Below are 20,230 nucleotides of genomic sequence, written 5' to 3'. Positions count from 1 at the left end.
GGTTCTTTTGTTTCATTTAATTACTTTATCTAAGTTTATCATAAAATATTCTGATGAAGTTGACGGAACGAGACAAGTCATGGATAACCACTGGGAAGGCCAAAAGTGAATTTATCCCAAACTCTCATTTCCATATATATTTTTCTCTATGAAAATGTATAAAAAGTTAATTTATCTTTAATTTAAATTTAAATTAAGATTAAATAAAATACATTAATTTTTTATTTAACTATTTTTTAATACATTTTTCATTTTTCTTTGGTTTTTTTAATAATTAATAAACGTAACTCGGTTACCTAATAGTTAAATTAACTTTTTAAAAAGTAAATTAATTATGAGAAATAAAAACAAAATTCCCTCCTATATTATTTGTGGCCGATAGTTTTGGTGTACATTATGTGTGGCTGAAAGTTCGCCTACGACATTCGAATTGGAATGCGACAGTACTCCCTCTGACTCTTGGAACGTCATCAATATTTTATTTATTTATTTGAATTAAAGTAAAATATTATTTTTGTCTTTAATATATGTATTTATTAATCATTTAATATTTGTCATTTATAAAATTTATCAAAATAGTTTATAAAGTAGATAAAATATTATTTTATTTTTCAACTTATATAATAACCAATTTTTTCAATATATATAATTATTTTAATAAATAAGCTAATTTGATATGTTAAGTCATAAAATATGACATTTAATAATAATATAAAATTTTAGTTTAGATCAATTTTTTTCTTAAAATTTATTAATTTGATCTCTAAATAATTTAAAAACTTAAAATTTTATGAGAAATTAATTAATTAATCTGAAATTTCTTAATATTCTCATGTAACGTATGACAATTTACATTTAGACTAAGTATTTCTAAGCTTTTATTTTCATTTAATAGAAAAAAAACTAAATTTTACATATTATAGATTAAAATGTTTTAATATATTAAAAATTAAAATAATAATTACATACATTACATAAATAACATTTTATTTAGTTTAGGGTAAAAGGATGTTTTTTTTTCCAACTGCAATCCGTGTAGTTGACAACTGAAAATAACACTCTGGTCGACACCCACCTACCGTGACTTTGGAGGTAGGCCTGGATAGATTACAGGCCCATTGGCCCAAACTGTGTACTGGATGTTTCGTAAAAAATATTCCAAAACCTCCCTCTCAATCTCTGTTCGGTAGCGTAGAACAAAGGAAGACGCAGGTGTGGATGGTGTAGACAAATTTGAAATTGGAGGGAACAAGCAAAGGAAAAGAAGCGCATGGCGGTTCCGGCAGATCCAGCCATTGACGAAGAAGAGCAGGGTGGTCCAACGCACCACCCTTCCGCTCCGTCGCACGAGGTTATCATCATTCACTAACGCCTCAACTTGAATTTCAAACTCTAGTTTTCGTTGGACTGGAATCGATGTAAATAATATACTATTGCCATCACTACAGACTACACTCTATTATTGCATGTTTTAATTTTGAAGTACTGGGCATGAAAGCATGATTGAAATATTTTGCTTCTATTTTTATTTTTTAAATTCCTACTTGGTGATTGTTTTGAATTATTTCTGATGCAGTTTTTTTATTTATCAACGACAGTTGATCCCAGTTATATAATCTCCTTAATAAGGAAGCTTCTGCCTCTGGATTCTGCTTCTCAGTCTCGGAGTACTTTTAGTGAAGCTGCTTTGAATGGCCCTAACCAAGGATCGCTTAACAACGACACAGAAGATAGGGCTGCGCCCTCTGCTTCTGATTCTAGTGATGAAAAGCTTAAATCACAAAAGAATAATTCTGAGAATATGGATGTTGATGTTTTTTCCGGTGAATTTTCACACCCTAGAGGTGAAGATGAAGGTACTGGGGATGGATTTGAAGACTCTGGTGTTTCGGTTGGAGAGGATGCCTGGGAGGAATATGGTTGCATTTTGTGGGATTTAGCTGCCAGTAAAACACATGCAGAACTCATGGTACATCAATGCTGTCTTTTGGTGTTCTATGCAGCAAAAATTTGGTTCTACAGAACTTTTTTTTCCTGTTTGGTTTGAAAAAGCTTTATTTTTTACATTTCCTATTTTGTATAAGAAGTGGTGAAAACAACAAAATGTAAACAGGCAACAAGGTGGCTCTTTTGTAATTATTTGTAAATATAAAAAACGCTTTCTCAAACCAATTACCAAACAGGCCATAAGTCTCAAACTTCACTCATGTTGGTTTTGTAAGACGATAGATGATTTTATGAATGTTTTTTTATGCATGTTTCTTAATCCCGCCCAATTTGCAAATCATTAATATTAAAACCATCATTGACACTTCCTCTTGCTGGAGATCTAAATAATTTTAGTTTATCATTAGCCTTTCAACCATTCAATCGTTTTATAAATTGAAATGAATCAGTTAGTCGGTATAATTTTGCAGGTGGAGAATCTCATACTTGAAGTTCTTTTAGCAAATCTCATTGTTTGCAAATCAGAGCGTGTTACTGTAAGTCAATGTCAAAATATGTATTATGACATTCAGACTGCATAAAACTATCAAATGATTAAGAGTCCCCAATTTATTGTATTACAAATTTTTATGGATTAATTTCATGGTGCAGGAAATTAGCATAGGGATTGTTGGGAACCTTGCATGTCATGAAGTTCCAATGAAGCACATAGCCTCAACAAAAGGACTGATAGAGATAATTGTGGACAAATTATTTATGGATGATCCTCAATGCCTATGTGAAACATGCCGGTATGATATGATGCATTTTTTACATACCTCAGAATTTGGATATCTGACTTATCATTTTGTTAAGGACCAAATTTACATGATTGGTTACTATTTCCATATTATATGGTTTTGTTTCTTGTTATTCCTGCTATTTTCATTTTCTGTGTGCATAACTTCTGTGAGGAAGACACCCTGCTAGTATCAATGTTTCTTTGCCTTTTTTATAAAAGAAATAATGTTTATTTTTTCTAATCTTATCTAATTATTCGTTGACTATTATGTCCGTTTCTTTGATTTTTTAATTTTATTTTTTAACTTTCATTATCTGGTCTGTCCTAAGGATTTGCATCAGTTTTTTCTGGTTAATTTCAGTGGTTTTGGCTCACATAAAGAAGCTATAATTTTGTGTTATTGTTATGTTCTGCCTTGGTGATTCTTTGCTGTTTATGGCTGGAATTTTGAAGGACACATTGTTTGACTCTAAACTTCATTTGGGATAAGGTTATTTGTTGGCTACCCTCTGGGTTTCTGCTCATTCTGTTTTTAGGGCTGTTTCATTCTCAGACAGGCAGAAAGATTGGCATGATTTTCTACACAATTCAATCTCATAAGTTATAGTTTTGCTCTTTCTGTGTTTTTTTCTTTCTTTTTTGGATAGAGAATGCCTCATCCACTTTATTTGTACTATTGTCGACTTATATAACAAAATTTCTTCTATATGGATGTTTGTTTTAAAAAAATGTACACAGATATACCCACCCAAATAGGAAAAGGGCATGATGTTTTATTTATTTATCTCAAGAATGTTATGTTATGCTGTAAATTAGGTATCACGCCACTTATTTTACCAACTTCTCTTAAAATTAGTTTTGGAACAGATTGTTCACCGTGGGTCTTCAAAGTAGTGAATCTATTACATGGGCTGAGGCGTTGCAGTCTGAACATATACTACGTCAAATTTTATGGATTGCAGAAAATACATTGAACCTTCAGCTTTTAGAAAAGGTAATGAATACTTGGTATTAATCCGTAATAGCTTCTTCAACTTTTTTATTTTTATGGAGGTTACGTGGAGTGAAGTCACTAAAATTTGTGAAAACCATGTAATGGTTATGTGCACAAGAAACCTAAATAATTTCAGAGGAAAAATGTTACTTATTTTGATGTTTTTTTTTTTTACATTGCCTGAGTCAGAACGCAAATTCGATCAAATCAGTAGCTAAGATTATTCTACTTATTGACAGAGCATTGGGCTTATTTTAGCCATATTAGAAAGTCAGCGGAAAGTTGTGGACGTTCTTCTTCCACCTATGATGAAGCTTGGTTTTACAAATATATTGATCAGTCTCTTGACTTTTGAGATAAGCAAATTAAAGAATGAAAGAATACCTGAAAGGTACCTTCATCCACAATCCTATTATATTCTGATACTAATTCTGACAACATCAGGGAGCAATCTTTTCCCCTTTCACATTCATTTTTCAGATAATTATTCCATCCAACTATCTAGTGGAATGAGACATGTGATAGCCTAATATCTTAACATTTCAGGTACTCAATTCTTGATTTAATTCTTCGTGCACTTGAAGCCTTTTCTGTTATGGATGATCATTCTCAGGAAATTTGTTCAAGTAAAGAGCTCTTTCAACTAATATGTGATCTGGTTAAGTTTCCAGATAAAGTCGAGGTACATTGTTGTAGTTAACACTGTTGATATTGATGCATCTTACTCAGCATCAACTATTGATGTCAATAATTTGGAATTTGACGACCTGTAATTTAAAGTCAGAAAGATTATTACCACATAAGTCATGTAAATATCGTAATGAGTTCTCTCCAAGACTCCAACATAAGTAATATCTTATTCTTTTTCTTCCATGATGCATTACATGCTTTTATAATTTTAAATTAATAACCTTTTTCTCCTTAATGGATGAAATGATTTATTTTTCTCTTTTTTTGTTCCCTTGAGTAGCATCATTTGTTGAACTCTACTTCTGATGTTTTCTCATAAATTGATGATGAATTAACAATTTTTTAATATATATCAGTGCAGATGAGAATTGAAGTTACTATTGCCTGTGATGTCCTCCTGTTTCCTTATACGCATACTTGAACCAAAAATCCCTTCTTTCTTCATTATGAATTTTTTTCTTTTTCTAACAGACAAATTGAAATTCAGTTGAGTGGTGAATTTCATATTGCAGCCAACTTACTCAAGTTGTCCAAACTTCTGTCAATGATGGATTTTGAGACCAAGTGTTGTAGTAGTTGAATGTCTTGTCATGAATAAGTACCTGATTTTCTAAAATGATCAACAAATGCCACTTGCTTGCTAGTTTAGTATGTGCCTCTTGTAGATTGACAATGACAAGGAATGGAAATTATTTGGCTAACTGAAAAAGTGTGGTGAATTGGTGATATCTCCTGCAGGTTGGGAACTGCTGTGTTACTGCTGCAATTCTTATTGCAAATATGTTGTCTGATGTTTCTGATCATGCTTCTGAGATATCCCAGGGTGAAACATCTCTTTCCCTCTCATTTATAAACTTTGATTCACTATTTATTATATTTTCTGTGCCTCTGGATTAGTTAACATAATTGAAAATGGCATTGTGTCTTCCAGATTGGAGCCTCTTAGGTGGTCTGCTTGATATATTCCCTTTTGCTTCGGACGATGCAGAAGCAAGAAATGCTCTCTGGAATGTAATTGCTAGGATTTTGGTTAGAATTCGGGAAACTGAAATGAGCCCTTCAAGTTTATATCACTATGTTTTAGTTCTTGTCGGGAAAATTGAACTGATTGAAGATGAGCTTCTCAACCAACAAGTTGACTCTGGTCATGAACCAGAAAGCCTGTCTTCTCCCGGCTCAACAGCGGATGCTAGAAATACATCTGTATCCTTTTCTTTTAGTTAGTTGAATTTGTTGTTTACAATTTTGAGGCCTGCAGAGTAAGAAGAACCAAAATTCTTGATTTGAGATTTCAATTTCTTAGAAGTAAGATGTTGAATTTAATTTCATTCCTAGCCATATGATTAGGAATCCTCTTGCAGTTTATTGGCCCTGAACTGAAAAGGGTGCCAAATTTATAGTAACTAACGAGTCATGCATTATTAGAAAAGTTAAAACAATATCTCTATTGAAACAAAAAAATATTGTCAGTATAAGAAGGTTTTACTCTTTACACTTAATGATATGTTGTTATAATGATATGTTGTTATATCATTTATTGACTTTGAACTTTCATGTTGTCGTTCGCAATGTCAAACCTGTTAGATGATGTGGTAATACAAGATTAGGTAATAGTGGATAAGAGTTTTATACTGATAATACATTATACTTAAACTAAAAACAAATAATTTACGTAAACAACTAGTTTATATTTTTGCTTTTCAGTCTCACATACAGGGCAACTTTTTTTCTCTACTAATGATGCTATATATTTTGCAAAGGATTTTTCATCGGATCAGGTATAAGTGTAGCTGAAAAATTACAGTCCTGTACTCCTTTTCTTTGTCTGGCTATAATTTCATATCTAGTTTTCTAGAATCCATTCATGACATATATTATTTTCCTTCATTTATATATATAATCAAGGTCAACGATAGTTTACTAAATGGCATTTTGTAAGCAGGAAACAAAAGCACTAACGTTCTTTGCATATTTAGATGCTGCTATTCAATTCTGAAGAATTAGACCTTTGGACCCCTATCTAGCCATCCAAATGTGTCCAACTATAAAAGGCCACCACACCTACTGACGGTTAGGTTCACATGCTTGTTTTACCATTTTTTTTTGTTTTCCTTTACCTTTGAATTAGCTTGGGAGGATAATTAGCATTCTTAATCATTGGACTGCTGCAAAGGAGAAAGCTGAGAATAATGTGATTGCTGAAGTTCCCGTCAGTGAGACAGACGTGAAAAGAATGTTGGATTGCTGTCACAAATTTTCAAAGTAGAATTTATCTTGTAAATTACAGTTGTTCATAGAATCTTTGATAAATGTACCTTCAGATGCTGTATTGTATTTGCTTGTTCTGCCCTGTTACATTTAGGTATACATGGCTATCATTTTTGACATTGTTCTCTCTTACCTTCTTTCAGAAACTACTGGTGCTGGGAGAATTTCTCCTGGCTTTTTGGATTGTATTAATTCCTAATTCACGGATTCTCTGTCACCTACCCACGCAGGGATTAGTAATTCCTGTGATTTGTTCTTTCCTGTGAGGTTTTATACCGAGCATTTACATCTTGATTCACTCCAAATGGTTCTAATACCTCTGGCGTTAAACCCGTGTATAGAGAAATCCTGAAGCTAGTGATTCGAATGGCCTTGCCTTGTTTGGTTTCATCTTGAATTCTCACACAATCACATTTACTTCAAGTGTAAGGTGATTCACAAAAATAAAATAAAATAAAAATAATAAATTGATGTTTGACTACTTTCAAATATAATTAGTTCTGCATTAAGTTAAATCTTAAAAATTTATACTAAATTTTTATTACAAATTTATTTTTAAGATAGAATTTTTAAACATAAATCAAATCATTTTATACATACTTATTTAAGTCAAATCAATTTTACAAAATTAAATCCATTCAAATTCAATTTTTAAACCAAAACAGGAAGGGATGCAATTCTTGTCTTCAAAAATGGAGGAAAAAAATATGATTATAATATACCGCTAAAAAGACACAAAGACGAGACTCATCCAAGGAAGTTATAAAACGTATGCCCAAGTTGATTATAACTTTTTAATAAATAAGTATTTAATAATATAATATGATTTTATATAGTACTATATGATATTGATTTTTTATATATATATTTTTTTAATTCATAAATATTCGATACCTTCGCCCATCCCGCTTCACCTACATTTTTAAATTCAATTATAATTTTTTATGTATAAAAATGTTTAAAAGTTGTAAATTGAACAAATTTAGGAATTCATTTAACCTTAAAAAATAAAGCCAATCAAAATGTGGATTAAATTTTACTAAAGTCATGTTAATCAGTGTCAGTAAGATAATAATTTAAAACTATATTAATAATATATTAAATTTATTAACCAATATATTTAGATTCTGTGACCACACCAATCTTTTAATAGAACCAACACACTATCTTCGACTTCTAGTTCCGAAAGTGTGTTAGGGAACGTGGGTACTATTGCTACATCACAATTCACAATCACATGCAGTGGTTGAACTTCAATTGGATATTTAAAACAAAGAATTGAATTGAAGTTATGCGAGATGGAAAGTCCCCACTCTGTGAACAGTCCAAGAAGAATCCTGAGTCTGTCGAAACAGCGGAGAGCAAGTGTGTCCTTTTTCGATCCCGATGACAGAACCTCTGGCTTCGGATTCTCCGGTGATCAAGGCCCTAAGCCTTCTGAAGTTTATGGTTTTGTTGGTTCTATTACCACCGTTGTTGCCACAGGTTTTGTTCCTTCCACTATTTTAACTCTTTCTGTCGAATCTCTCTGATTTTTGGGCACCCATGATCGAAATGACTTTTTGTTATGTGTGTAAATACTCCCGTTTTACTCCTATAAATTTTGTAACATCAATTCATTACTTTGCGATAATTATTTATTTTAGTTTTTTTTTACTTTGTTTTTTATTGTTATTATGTCCCGAAAAAGATTAAAATGAATTAGGTGTTGTAAAGTTGGCAGTGAAAACGAGGATTTTATAATGTTGAGGACTAAAGTGAAGCATACATCTATTTTCAGGGACTTGAATGGAGTTTACTCCAAGTTATTTATGATGTTCATGTGGAATTTTGTGTGGTTTTTATTATTTTTAATTTGTTTCATTTATTTTGTGAATAGTTATTTTCTTGGTATGGGCATATGTTCCAGAATCATGGCTGCAATCTGTTGGCATCTCTTACTATCCTAGCAGGTTAGACAGCTCAACTCCTGTCCTGTTGTCATTTGAAGCTTTCACTACTATTAGGGTCCTCTACCATATGTAATTGTTTGGGTCAGTGCGCAAAGAATTTTCATTGAGAAAACTCTTAAAAGTGAGAGAAATTCTGGAGTGTTAATTTGAGGTTTACAAATGTAAACTCAGTTAAGGTGAATAAAACAAACATTATGAGCATGTCAATTGAGCTGTTAAGTGAAGGGGATGTTTTTGGGGAGGGGGATGGAGGGAAGTAAACCCAACTTTTTCCATCAGAGTGCTTAATAATAAAATATGTTGAAAAGGGATTATCAACTGTTTATGTAAAAAAAAAAAAAAAAAAAAACTATGTGAAAAATGCCCATGGCCTTTGCTTTTCAGTTATCAAGCTGTAGAACTCAACTCAAATAAAATATACGGAAAAAGATTGTTTATTCAACTGTTTATGACAAAATGTTGGAAAATAATTTTCTTCTCAGATATTGGGCTCTGGCAGTACCAACTTATGTCATGGTGACCATTGTATTGATGCTGGGATTCTACATTGGCCTTAACTTCATTTCAACACCTTCCCCTGCATCTTTAAACACAGTTTTTGGTGAGTTTGATGATGAATTCTTTAATGACGCAGACATGGTTAATTTTGATTGCTACCTTAATTCTATGCTCCTTGCCCACATGAATACGTTTGAGTTACTGTTCATTTTTCTGCACAGAGATCTAGTGACTCAAGTCCTTTTGATATAATATGAGTAAAGTCATTTTGTTAATGGAGAATTTCATTTGGGTTTTTCTTGTCTTAAGGCAGTGCTATCAATAATGATCCAATGCGTTTTTTGGTTGAAGTTTTCCAATAAATGACATGGATATCTCTTTGTTCAGATGAATTCAGTAGGGATCCTTTGAGTCTCGAGAGTTCTCTAGAAGGGGAGGAGAAACCCATCGAGCCCATATCAGATATTGGTATAGACAGAATCAATGATCTTATGTTCAACAATGCATCCTAAAGATCATGCCTGTCTCCAATGTTATGATGGGAAATGCTACCAAACAGGTGCTGCTAACACGGGTTATAGCTATTAGACGTGAAATTGGTTGAGTTCATCTTGTGAAAGAATGATTGGATTCCATTTTTCTGTAGACTAAAAAGATTCCTAATTATTCACTAGTTCGTTTTTTGGTGAGGTTTTATCCTCCACCATGTTTAACTCACTCCCAAAGGTTCTAATACCTTTAATGTTATATAGAGTTAAGAAATAAATCTATAGAGAATTTCTGTAGCTAGTGGTTAGATTGGTAATGTCTTGTTTGGTTTAGACTTTAGAGAGAGTAAAACAGGAAGTAATTATTTGGTCTTTAAAGAGAAGGAAAAACATATTATTAAAATGCACAGCGGAGAATTCTTAGATGATGCTATTTAAAATGTATGCTTAAGTAGATGCTGTTTCCTTTCACATTTCTGCTCACAGCGTGTTATTAAAGGGTGAGCAAAAATCATCTCCTATTTGATAATACATTTAAGTTTTAGACTCTATTTAGTAGTTTATCTGTCATTAAACTAAATTCTCTAAATAAAATAATTGAATTGAATAAAAATCCAGCAGGAACAGCTTTTAATACTCAAAAAGAGAAATTTTACATTGAAGTTCATAGGAGTATTGGTCCTATTACACGAAACTTGAAAGCACACAATGAACTTAATTGAACATATTCAACTTGCTTTTACATATAAGCCAAACGAATAGAACAACAGCAACCACACAGTTCTTTCGAAAATCTAAAGCAGATGTTATCAGAGATCGGTTCGATTAGGATATGAGAGAGATGCCAGCAGCTAGCAAATCATCGGACAAAATCTTGTTTGCAGCCTCTGAGGGATGAAAACCATCCCAGAATACATATTCAGATGCATTGGCACATGTTCCTATGGACTTTTGATTGCACAATATAGATGTCTCTAGCAAGCCTGTTCCACAACAAGCCTTCCTTGCTTCAAAAAATCCTGTGAAAATGTAGTGCATGTCACACAAAGGAAACTTGTTGATTAAAGATCCTTGTTCATGAGCCATACATAATAAGATTAGGATTAGCAGAGTTAGATGATGTACCGTTTTCAGAAGGCTTAGTAACAAGGTCATAGAGAGGTTGGTAGATATCAAGGACAACCAGTTTGAGACCAGAAAGCAATTTTTGCAAGCTCTGAGATGTAGTGTTTAGCTTTTTATTGAAGTTAACAGCATCACTGTTTAGTCTTGCCACGCATTTGTTACTATCAGAGCCAAAGAGAGTGATGGCTGCTGGCAGACAACCCATTGGAGGTAATGATGTCACACCAATCTTCCTTGCTCCAAGTGCATATAAATTCTGTCACATCACATGCATGGTTGAAATTTGCAAATGCAATTCAAAATCAGCAAAGTTCCTTAGCAAAGGAAAATAAATATCCTTTTCCTTTTTGGGCAAATTTTATTATTGACATCTAAGTGAAACACGGTTTGCTAAGGCAATATGTTAAGGTTGAGGAAGACGTGCCTTAATGAAAGTGGCAAAGCGTTGCATGAGAATGTCTGAGAATTGATCAGCAGTGTAAACCTTGTAAAGCAGTGGATTTATGTAATAGTTCTGAATAAAGTCACTGTTTCCAGCACTGATAAGATATATAGCACCAGACACAATTGATGAAGCATTTGACTTCCCTGCTATTCCCACCAATATATTCTGGCACTCTTGGTAATGTTCCAGCTGCTGGCTCAATGGAATTGCATGCTAGACCAATGGGAAACAAAGAAAAGAAAAATCACACACACTTAATCATGAGAAGTATAGAAAAAATGTAGTTTTTGAGTTTTAAACTTCCACGCGTATAATTACATATAGTTTGGCTGTAGGATCATAGTAGCCGGAAGCAGCTGAGGCAAAATTGGCACCATTCAAGAGGTTCTTTCCTTTGGCCTTTAAGTTGAGGTAAGCTGGTGGGTAAGAGGTAAATCCAAGGTTTTCAGCTGCAATGGAAGGAACAAGGATCAAGAATTAAGCCTTTTGTTGAAAAACATGATAATGTGGGTGATAAAGGGGTATTTAATTAAATGGGTATCTTTAGGAATACCAGTGTAATCTGATGCAAGCTTTCCGTTGCAAAACCTCCCTGTTGAAGTGTGATTCTTGAAGTCTCTTCCATAAGGAGGGAAGTTTGCTTTAACAATAGTATATAAGTGGTTATTATTGCCCGCATCAACCACAGAATCCCCAAATATGAACAATGCAGGGACCAAAGGTTGTCCTTTAGCCACGTTTAACACTACAACCAGAAGCAAGGAAGTCAAGATGTAACTTGAATGCCCCATGCTTTTCAATTTCACTTCAGCAATGTGAGCTTCTGCAGAGAAAGAGAGTTGGAGAGTGGGGAGGGGGAGGCTTTGAAAATGGGTAGTAAAAGTATTGGGAACTGGTAATCTGAGTAATGTCTTGTGCTTTGAAGCTGCAACATGCACTGGAGGTGATTTGGCAAGGCTGCAGTTCCGAGAATCTTATAAATGTTTCAACTTAACTGTTAAGATATTAACATGATTTGATCATATTAATGGGTCTTAAAATTAATCATGGTGGGTCCTTGATAAAAAATGTGTTTTTCTTTTTTTAATATAACCGTGTTATGTTAGTTAATAACATGAACGGATTCAAATTTGTTATGATCAGTAGTCAAAAAAGAAAATTTATCAACTAGTATCACGGCAATGTCTAAAACATGATTTGCATGCTTCTAATGTAACTAAAATTGACAAGTAGAGGTGATAGAATTTTTAATTAAAGTAGGTACCATAAACATTCTTAGCTGTAACCATCTTACTGTAACGTGGAAAAATAAAACCAAAGGAAAACATCATCATGTCTTAAGCTACAAGATACTCGTTAAAACATATTCAAAGAGTTACAAGTAGCTAGTAAATGGTACTACGGTTGAATGTAGTTTTCAGCATACAACGAACTGTAATTTTGAGAAGCAAACAATGCCCTTTTCTTAGTCTGCTCTCTAAATTTCCCAAAACCAAAAACCTGACTTAAAATTATATACTAGTAACTATGGACGTTGGTTACAAGTATAGTCTTGCACGTGATGTACTGAGCTGTCACAGCTTCTTCAACAAGCCTAGTTTTTTTACCATACCAAATGTATAACACAACTAAACCCATGACCTGAAAAACTAAAAGAAACAAAAGTAAAAATATTACTAAGAGACGCCGCAGCACTTGGATTTTGGACACACAAAGATGATCATGCTTGAATCCTGAAGTTCTTGAGATTAGATAACTATGCGATTAACTTTGATTTCATATAAAATAAGTATTCATTATTTAACATAAAAACATATCATTTTTTTTTTTCTTTTTGTGATATGATATTTTACTATGATTTAAAGTTTTTTAAAAATATTTTACAAATACTCAAGTTGTTAAGTTTTTTTTATGTATAATTTTTCTTTTACATTAAAATTAAAAATTCTCAAAATTTAATTTCTATAAAAAATATCTTTTTGTATTTTTGTAATCTCAAATCTTAACTATTCATACTACCAATTTTTTTCAAATTTTTAACGTTTTTCTTTCTTTTTTTCTTTCCTTTATCTACTTATATTTTTCTTCTTATATACTTATTAAATTTGAAAAAAGTCTTAAAAAATATTAATAATTTTAAAATTCTTAAAAAATAAATGCTAAACAATGATAAAATTACGTATGATATGAAACACATAATAAAAAAATATACTCACTTTTAAAAAGAGAGAGTCAAGTTTAAAACCTAACATTTGATATAGATTATTTGTTCCCAAGATGAAAGTGAGGCTGACAGATGTACACAGCTCATGGCCACATAATTCACTCACATTTTATTCGAGTTTCGATTGACTAATTTGTTTTGTTCAGTAATGGTGGATATCTTTATTTTGAAAGTAGCAGGTTCTACACGGCATCACCACCTGTGCAAGCTATGCTCTAACTTCTTTGTGTCACTGCGTTACTATTTGCTATTAGGAAAATAATTCACATACACATCTCTTGACCCCATTTATCAACATATGATGCTTTGCCGTGAAAATTATACTATGTATTACAGAAGTTTTCGTGTACTCAGTATGAATGTTATTAAATTAAATCATATAATTATGTGTAATAATTAATTCTATAATATAAGATATGCTGTGGTAGTGGATTATAGAAATGAAGTTTTACGTTTAAATATGTTGGTTAAAAAAATTTTAAATGATACAGAATTATGTGTAATAATTAATTTTATAATCAAAATGATCAATTTATTGTCAATATAAAAACACTGTCAATTGATTATAATATGTTATATTTTTTTAATAATTTAATAATTCTTGTTGAAATAACATTATATGATGGAATGATATTATCATTAAAATTGTATTAAATTTTTAAAAATTTCAAATTTTAGCTTATTAAAATACATTATTTATTTAATTTTGAAATTATGATAAATAAATAGTAATTTTTAAGCTTTTCTTAATAAAAGTATCTTTAAATTTATAAAAATAACTACACCCAAATACACACTTAAAGCAATGTCATGTCTTGTATTCCTTACTTTCTGTGGTGGTTTTCGTTTCGTACATTTTTTTAAAATGACATTTTAACTCGTACCCTTTTTTTTTTCGTGGAATTTTAGACGTTAAGCTAATATTCAGGCAATTGAATTCTTAGAAATTCCATGTCCGTTAAAATTGTCTGATTTTTCTAAGAGAAAATTTGAATATCAATAACTGAAAAAAATGCAAGAAAGAAAAGAACAGTTTAATGTGTAAGGTCTCAATCCGCGTATCGTTGTCGACAAGGAATCGTATCCAGCTGTACATCAGACTAGATTACATGTTAAGTTTTCCACTTTTCCTTAGTTTGTCATAGCATATTTTATTTAATACATAGGGATTTTTATATATTTTAATTTTATTAATTATAGTGTTTATTTTAGACTCATTTTTATAGACTCTTTAATATGTTTTTAAACGCACATTTACATTAATAGCAAAAAAAAAAAAAAAAACACATTCAACAAGCATGAGTTAAACACTCCTTCACACTGCAGGGAGTGTCGAAATCTACGTATCAGAATTTTTTAGTGTCTTAAATAAGAGGCCTGCTTTTCTTACTTACGACTAATTCTTATAGGTGAGGGTCTTAATTATATTTATGATCAGCAAATATATGTCATGCCCAATTAGTTGCCAGGGACATGTCGGTGATGATCTTAATTATATTTGTTTTAGTGTTAATTTTTTTCTTCGATTAATGGATTATTTTGCCCTCGCAGGATATACTTTGTATATCTTGTAAAAATAAGTTCTAAATATATAATGACTTCAATGTTATTAAAGTGCTTTTAAATGCTAATTACTGAATTTGTAAATTTGAAACAATATTGCATATGTACTTTGTAATTTTGTTAATATTTTATAAATCTTATAAATATTTGTATTTTTTAAATAAACTACTAATTTTTACATATATATTTAATATAAAATTAATAGTAATAATTATTTAATGTGACAAGATATATAATATCTTATTAATTCATAAAATACCGTAGAAATCATTATTTTTAAGATATAAAATTCTTAAACTCTGTAACTCTGTAACTCTATTTTTGTGAATAAAAACCGGAATAATAATCACCTTTTATAATTGGGTATGGAGCGTGCCAGAAATCCCATTTCACTTTCAATTGGACGAAAATAGGAGAAAAAAGAATCATGTTTCTAACTATAAAGACTAATGTATCCCTCTGTCAAATTTTCTCCCATCACCACCACTCATGCCCTAACCACATGCTGGTGTAATAATATTAAGATGGTATTATCTCAGCTAATGTTATATCATATTCTAATACATGTGTATGTTACTGAATAATAATAATTTATTACATTATTTTATTTTTTTTCATCCTTTTCTAATTAAACAAATTTTTTATCAATCAACTTCGAAAAACTATACAGTTTTTTTCCTCCTTCCTTTTTTTAATTTTCTTTTCCTGTCAAACACTGTTCTCAGAGTGTGAATTCCTCGCGAGTCGTGACAGCTCACAAATATATAATTAGGAACGAAAGTAATATTTTATTAAATGTCATAAAAATGGAAAGAAAAAAAAGTTGCATTCGCAAATTTGCTTACTCTTCTTCCTTGGAGACAAGACCAGACCCTCTAAAAGGAAACGAATCCCGAATCAGCACCACAAAATCTTTCCAGAAGACGCAAATCATTAAAATCCTAAATCAAACAAAACAAATACCTTGCGTAGAAAACTCTCAACATCCATAACAGTGATAGTAACAACAATCAAAACACAGCGAGAAACCAAAGAGAAGCACGGCAAAGAAGCAAGAAGAGCATTGCAAGACCTCTCTTCTATATTAACTCTTACGAAGTTCTTCTCTGCCACAAACACAAACTCGTTCCCTAGTGATGGCTTCTGGGAGAGTAGATCTGAATGGGAACCCCATAAAGCCAATCACCATTTGCATGATTGGTGCAGGAGGCTTCATTGGGTCTCACCTTTGCGAGAAGCTGATGTCGGAGACACCTCACAAGGTTCTTGCTTTGGATGTCTACAATGACAAGATCAAACACCTCTTGGAACCCGACACGCTTCCTTGGACTGGTCGAATTCAATTCCACCGCCTCAACATCAAGCAAGATTCAAGACTCGAGGGTCTCATCAAGATGGCAGATCTGGTTTCTTTTTCTTTCTCACTTACGCATTTCGTTGTTCCCTTTATTCTCTTTCGGGGTTCCCTCAAAATCGTGCATTTTTCTCTTTTTTGTTGGTTTCTTTTAGACCATTAATCTCGCTGCTATATGCACTCCTGCGGATTACAACACGCGCCCTTTGGACACCATTTACAGCAATTTCATCGACGCGCTTCCGGTGGTGCGTATTCCCCTATCTATCTGTAGAATTTTGAATTAAAGATTGAATCTTGTTGGGTGTTGCCTTTTTGGGGTTGAGGAATTGATTGATGTGGAAGGGTTTGACGATTTCAGGTGAAGTACTGTTCGGAAAACAACAAGCGTTTGATTCATTTTTCGACATGTGAAGTGTATGGGAAAACTATTGGGAGCTTTCTCCCTAAGGATAGCCCTCTTCGTAAGGTAAGCTTTCACTTTCCATGGAGGAAGTTACTTTTGATCTGCGCATGACCAATGATGGGTTCCAATTCGCAATGCATCCGTTACTTTTTGAACCTGTCGGTGGTTGTTCCATCAACGGGTGATGTTTTCCATCAACAGTTTATATCTGTCTTTTTGTGTGTTTGTAAACCTTTTTTGATGTAATGATGCTATTTGTTTTGCTTTTGTATTGGGAATTACGAGTAAGGGAGTGTGCTTTTTTGGTGATGAGCTGGGCTATATTATATTGTTTCCAATGTTGTGTCAGGATCCTGCATACTATGTTCTTAAAGAAGATGAGTCTCCTTGCATTTTTGGTTCAATTGAAAAGCAGAGATGGTCATATGCCTGTGCTAAGCAGTTGATTGAGAGGCTTATATACGGTGAGCTGATTTTATTTAATTTAATTTTTGGGTGTATATATACTGTTTCCATTTTCAAATATTGACTAGTTTCATAATGTGACATTGTTGGCAGCTGAGGGTGCTGAAAACGGTTTGGAGTTCACAATTGTGAGACCTTTTAATTGGATTGGACCACGAATGGATTTCATTCCTGGCATTGATGGACCAAGTGAGGGTGTTCCTAGGGTTCTTGCATGCTTTAGCAATGTCGGTCTACATTTTGATTTAGACTTTGTTGAAGCTTGAATCTATTCTAAATTTTAGACAATTTTTTTGGATATCAGTTCAAAGTTTTTTCTCCATTACTTTTTGCAGAATCTCCTCCGCCGAGAACCCCTCAAGCTTGTGGATGGTGGCCAATCCCAGAGGACTTTTGTGTATATCAAGGATGCTATTGAAGCTGTCTTATTGATGATCGTAGGTTTCCATACACATACTGAGACCTTGTGTTTTTAAACTAGAGATTATCAAATTATAGAAATTCATCTTAAACTACTATTACTCTTATTTCATTGTCTACAAAATGTGAACAATCACCTTTTGACAGGAAAATCCTGCCAGGGCCAATGGGCACATTTTTAATGTGGGAAATCCAAACAATGAGGTTACAGTTAGGCAGCTTGCTGAAATGATGACTCAGGTAAAAGGATTAAGTTTGGTTGTTTGACCCTATTAGAATTTCAACATGGTATTTAAGGGCACTCTATTTATTTAATTTTCAAATCTACAGGTTTATTCAAAGGTAAGTGCAGAACCACCTTTGGAAAAACCTACTATTGATGTAAGCTCCAAAGAATTTTATGGTGAGGGATACGATGATAGTGACAAGAGAATTCCTGACATGACCATAATTAATAGACAACTTGGTATGTTTCCTCGTTCTACTTACCTACCTTTTAACGTTGTAAAAGACTTTACCTGTTGATGGGATTTTGCCTCTCTGTCAGGTTGGAATCCTAAGACCTCACTTTGGGATCTGCTTGAATCCACTCTCACCTATCAGCACAGGACTTACGCTGAAGCCATTAAGAAGGTCATTGCAAAGCCCATGGCAAGTTAAACTTGTATGGTGATGAAGTGCATTGTGAAGAGTGTTGGGCGCATAGGGGCACTTACATATAGTTTAGTGGTTTATGTTACGTACATGATAATTTTCCCCTCTTGTTTTTGGTTTTGGTAGCCAATGTAGCTCATGCCATCTTTGCGGCATGCTTATGAAGAAGTAGGAAATTATCAAGGGCAATCTGTGCTACTGCTGCTTCTGGCTACTAGACATGTTTGGACACCTTTTATACGAGTAAAGAAGCTATTGTGTGCATGGGATGAGGCTGTCATTCCTGTGTTGTCTTTCCAGATTTTGTTGTAACGTTTATAAATTATTGGTCATTAATTTATTTTATGGATTAATTTTGAAGCAATACGTTTACCTCCTAAGTTTTGACATTTTAAAAACCTTTTATAGTATCATTGACTTTAGTCTTTTTTATGTAAACTGACAGTGATAAATAAATTTTAAAAAAATAGTATGAATGTTTTTTTTAGATAATTAAGAATTAAAGGAGTATTTTTTAGTTCTTAAGGATTAAAGTGCCTGACTTGTATAAATCTCAAATTAAGGGTATGCTCATTTGTTTAGTAAAGATTAAATTTGAAGGTCATTGTATTTGGTATGATAAAAAGAAAGACTAATGTAATTGAAAATTTTTAAATAAGGGATTTCATTCTATAATACATTATTATATAACTATCATATGCCTCGAGCCGAACGATGAATTAAACCATCACTGTTGACTCAACAACTTAACAGGTGCCATTTACAGATTTGTTTTGCAACAACCCTTTAATTAAATTTTTTCAAAAAAAAATACAGATAGGGATTAAATAATAAATTGTACAGCAAGCACGCCCGGTGGGACTCGAACCCACAATCGCCTGATTAGAAGTCAGACGCCTTATCCATTAGGCCACGGGCGCTGTTAGTGAAGGAGAGCTAAAATTTACCATCTACCTTCATTGATAATTGTAATTAAAACCTCTTGCGTTGATTTATACCTCGAACAAAGGAAAATAATGCATTTTAAGCTGATTGGAGCCCCATATGGTAAAAACGTAAAAATATTAAGTTGTCTTCTGTGCTAACTACAAATTTACCCTAAATATACTGTTTTGATGAAGGGTCAAAGCTTCTTTTTTTATCTGTTGCAGGTACCACCGAAGTATAGTTGTTGTGATTATGAAACTGTAGGCCATCTAAATGAGAAAGTGTTGAACCCATCCCTCTAAAAACTTTTGAAAATTCCATTCTTTTATGTTTTAAGGTTTGCTTATCTTCGTTTCTCATGTTTACATTTTTATTTTATTTTACTATTGGCTAACGTTCTCTTCTATGATGTTGATGTTCATGGTTAGCTTCAGTTTGATATGAAGCATTGGGTTTTGAAGCGGCCCTTGCGTGATTGTATGTATCTTTAGTTAAAGAGAAAAAGTGTGTGATAGAGTCCTAAGTTATCCTACTCGTTTTATTGGGCATTCTAAAAGTTTTTTCTTTTTTTTATGGACTATTTGAATTTAATTTCATCAATACTATGAGAAATTCAAGAGAACTATGTATGTTATGAAAACAGATTAAAGCTTAAGAATCAAGCTATGTGTGGCAATATGAACTAATTCGCGTATTATGTCTGAAATTGATTTTGTTTACAACCAAGTAGGCATTAAACATGATACATAATCGCAACTGTAAACTTAGATTTTCACTAAATTTTTCGTCTGTCGTTGTGTTCGTTTGTGTACTATGGTTTATCAGTTTTACGTAATTTAGATTTTTTAGGGTATATTTAGTTTCGCATTAAATTCTTATATAATCATGAAGAATTTGTTATAATGTGACTTTACAATAACAAAAAAAAAGGCTACTCTTAAATATGTTTAATTTTGCTTTTAAATTTATATTTGAGTTAAGGGAATTAATTATAACTTGTTTTAAGTTTATAAATATTCACTCAAACAC

At 32.4% G+C, this 20,230-nt stretch overlaps 4 protein-coding genes and 1 non-coding gene across 8 annotated transcripts; 3 read left to right on the top strand and 2 right to left on the bottom strand.

Moving 5' to 3' along the window:
• The first annotated feature begins 1,154 nt into the window (after window positions 1-1,154).
• On the top strand, window positions 1,155-6,802 carry LOC113854687 (protein saal1). 3 transcript variants are annotated; one of them, XM_027485838.1, is made up of 10 exons: window positions 1,155-1,351; window positions 1,577-1,969; window positions 2,418-2,483; window positions 2,599-2,738; window positions 3,596-3,722; window positions 3,962-4,113; window positions 4,269-4,404; window positions 5,151-5,235; window positions 5,344-5,615; window positions 6,541-6,802. In XM_027485838.1, exons 1-10 carry the CDS (start codon window positions 1,271-1,273, stop codon window positions 6,676-6,678), a joined length of 1,590 nt encoding a protein of 529 aa, XP_027341639.1. In that variant the 5' UTR covers window positions 1,155-1,270; the 3' UTR covers window positions 6,679-6,802. The 3 variants fall into 3 exon arrangements, with proteins under 3 accessions (XP_027341639.1, XP_027341638.1, XP_027341640.1); XM_027485837.1 differs by having other exon boundaries at window positions 5,148-5,235; XM_027485839.1 differs by having other exon boundaries at window positions 1,213-1,351; window positions 1,599-1,969; window positions 5,148-5,235.
• A 1,039-nt stretch (window positions 6,803-7,841) lies between these two features.
• On the top strand, window positions 7,842-10,026 carry LOC113856224 (phosphatidylinositol N-acetylglucosaminyltransferase subunit P). 2 transcript variants are annotated; one of them, XM_027487957.1, is made up of 5 exons: window positions 7,842-7,886; window positions 7,970-8,165; window positions 8,590-8,632; window positions 9,115-9,233; window positions 9,518-10,026. In XM_027487957.1, exons 2-5 carry the CDS (start codon window positions 7,979-7,981, stop codon window positions 9,640-9,642), a joined length of 474 nt encoding a protein of 157 aa, XP_027343758.1. In that variant the 5' UTR covers window positions 7,842-7,886; window positions 7,970-7,978; the 3' UTR covers window positions 9,643-10,026. The 2 variants fall into 2 exon arrangements, with proteins under 2 accessions (XP_027343758.1, XP_027343757.1); XM_027487956.1 differs by having other exon boundaries at window positions 8,560-8,632.
• Window positions 10,027-10,442: 416 nt separating this feature from the next.
• LOC113855431 (GDSL esterase/lipase At5g22810) lies at window positions 10,443-12,115 on the bottom strand. Its single transcript, XM_027487074.1, has 5 exons — window positions 11,742-12,115; window positions 11,507-11,637; window positions 11,168-11,401; window positions 10,744-10,999; window positions 10,443-10,637 (listed from the first exon to the last, which is right to left on the bottom strand). Exons 1-5 carry the CDS (start codon window positions 11,977-11,979, stop codon window positions 10,444-10,446), a joined length of 1,053 nt encoding a protein of 350 aa, XP_027342875.1. The 5' UTR covers window positions 11,980-12,115; the 3' UTR covers window position 10,443.
• A 3,682-nt stretch (window positions 12,116-15,797) lies between these two features.
• On the top strand, window positions 15,798-18,644 carry LOC113853542 (UDP-D-apiose/UDP-D-xylose synthase 2). The gene is made up of 9 exons (XM_027483954.1): window positions 15,798-16,381; window positions 16,485-16,577; window positions 16,691-16,798; window positions 17,085-17,199; window positions 17,294-17,427; window positions 17,536-17,637; window positions 17,768-17,860; window positions 17,951-18,086; window positions 18,168-18,644. The coding sequence occupies exons 1-9, from the start codon at window positions 16,112-16,114 to the stop codon at window positions 18,278-18,280; spliced, it is 1,164 nt and encodes a 387-aa protein (XP_027339755.1). The 5' UTR covers window positions 15,798-16,111; the 3' UTR covers window positions 18,281-18,644.
• Window positions 18,645-19,121: 477 nt separating this feature from the next.
• Window positions 19,122-19,194, bottom strand: TRNAR-UCU. The gene has a single exon. It is a non-coding gene; the product is annotated as a tRNA-Arg (tRNA).
• Window positions 19,195-20,230: the final 1,036 nt, after the last annotated feature.

Source organism: Abrus precatorius, unplaced genomic scaffold, assembly GCF_003935025.1.
Source record: "Abrus precatorius isolate BTA unplaced genomic scaffold, Abrus_2018 Scaffold11, whole genome shotgun sequence".
Classification (NCBI taxonomy): domain Eukaryota; kingdom Viridiplantae; phylum Streptophyta; class Magnoliopsida; order Fabales; family Fabaceae; genus Abrus; species Abrus precatorius.
The sequence above is the reverse complement of the archived record's forward strand: the minus strand, read 5'-3'. Positions and strand labels throughout refer to the sequence as shown.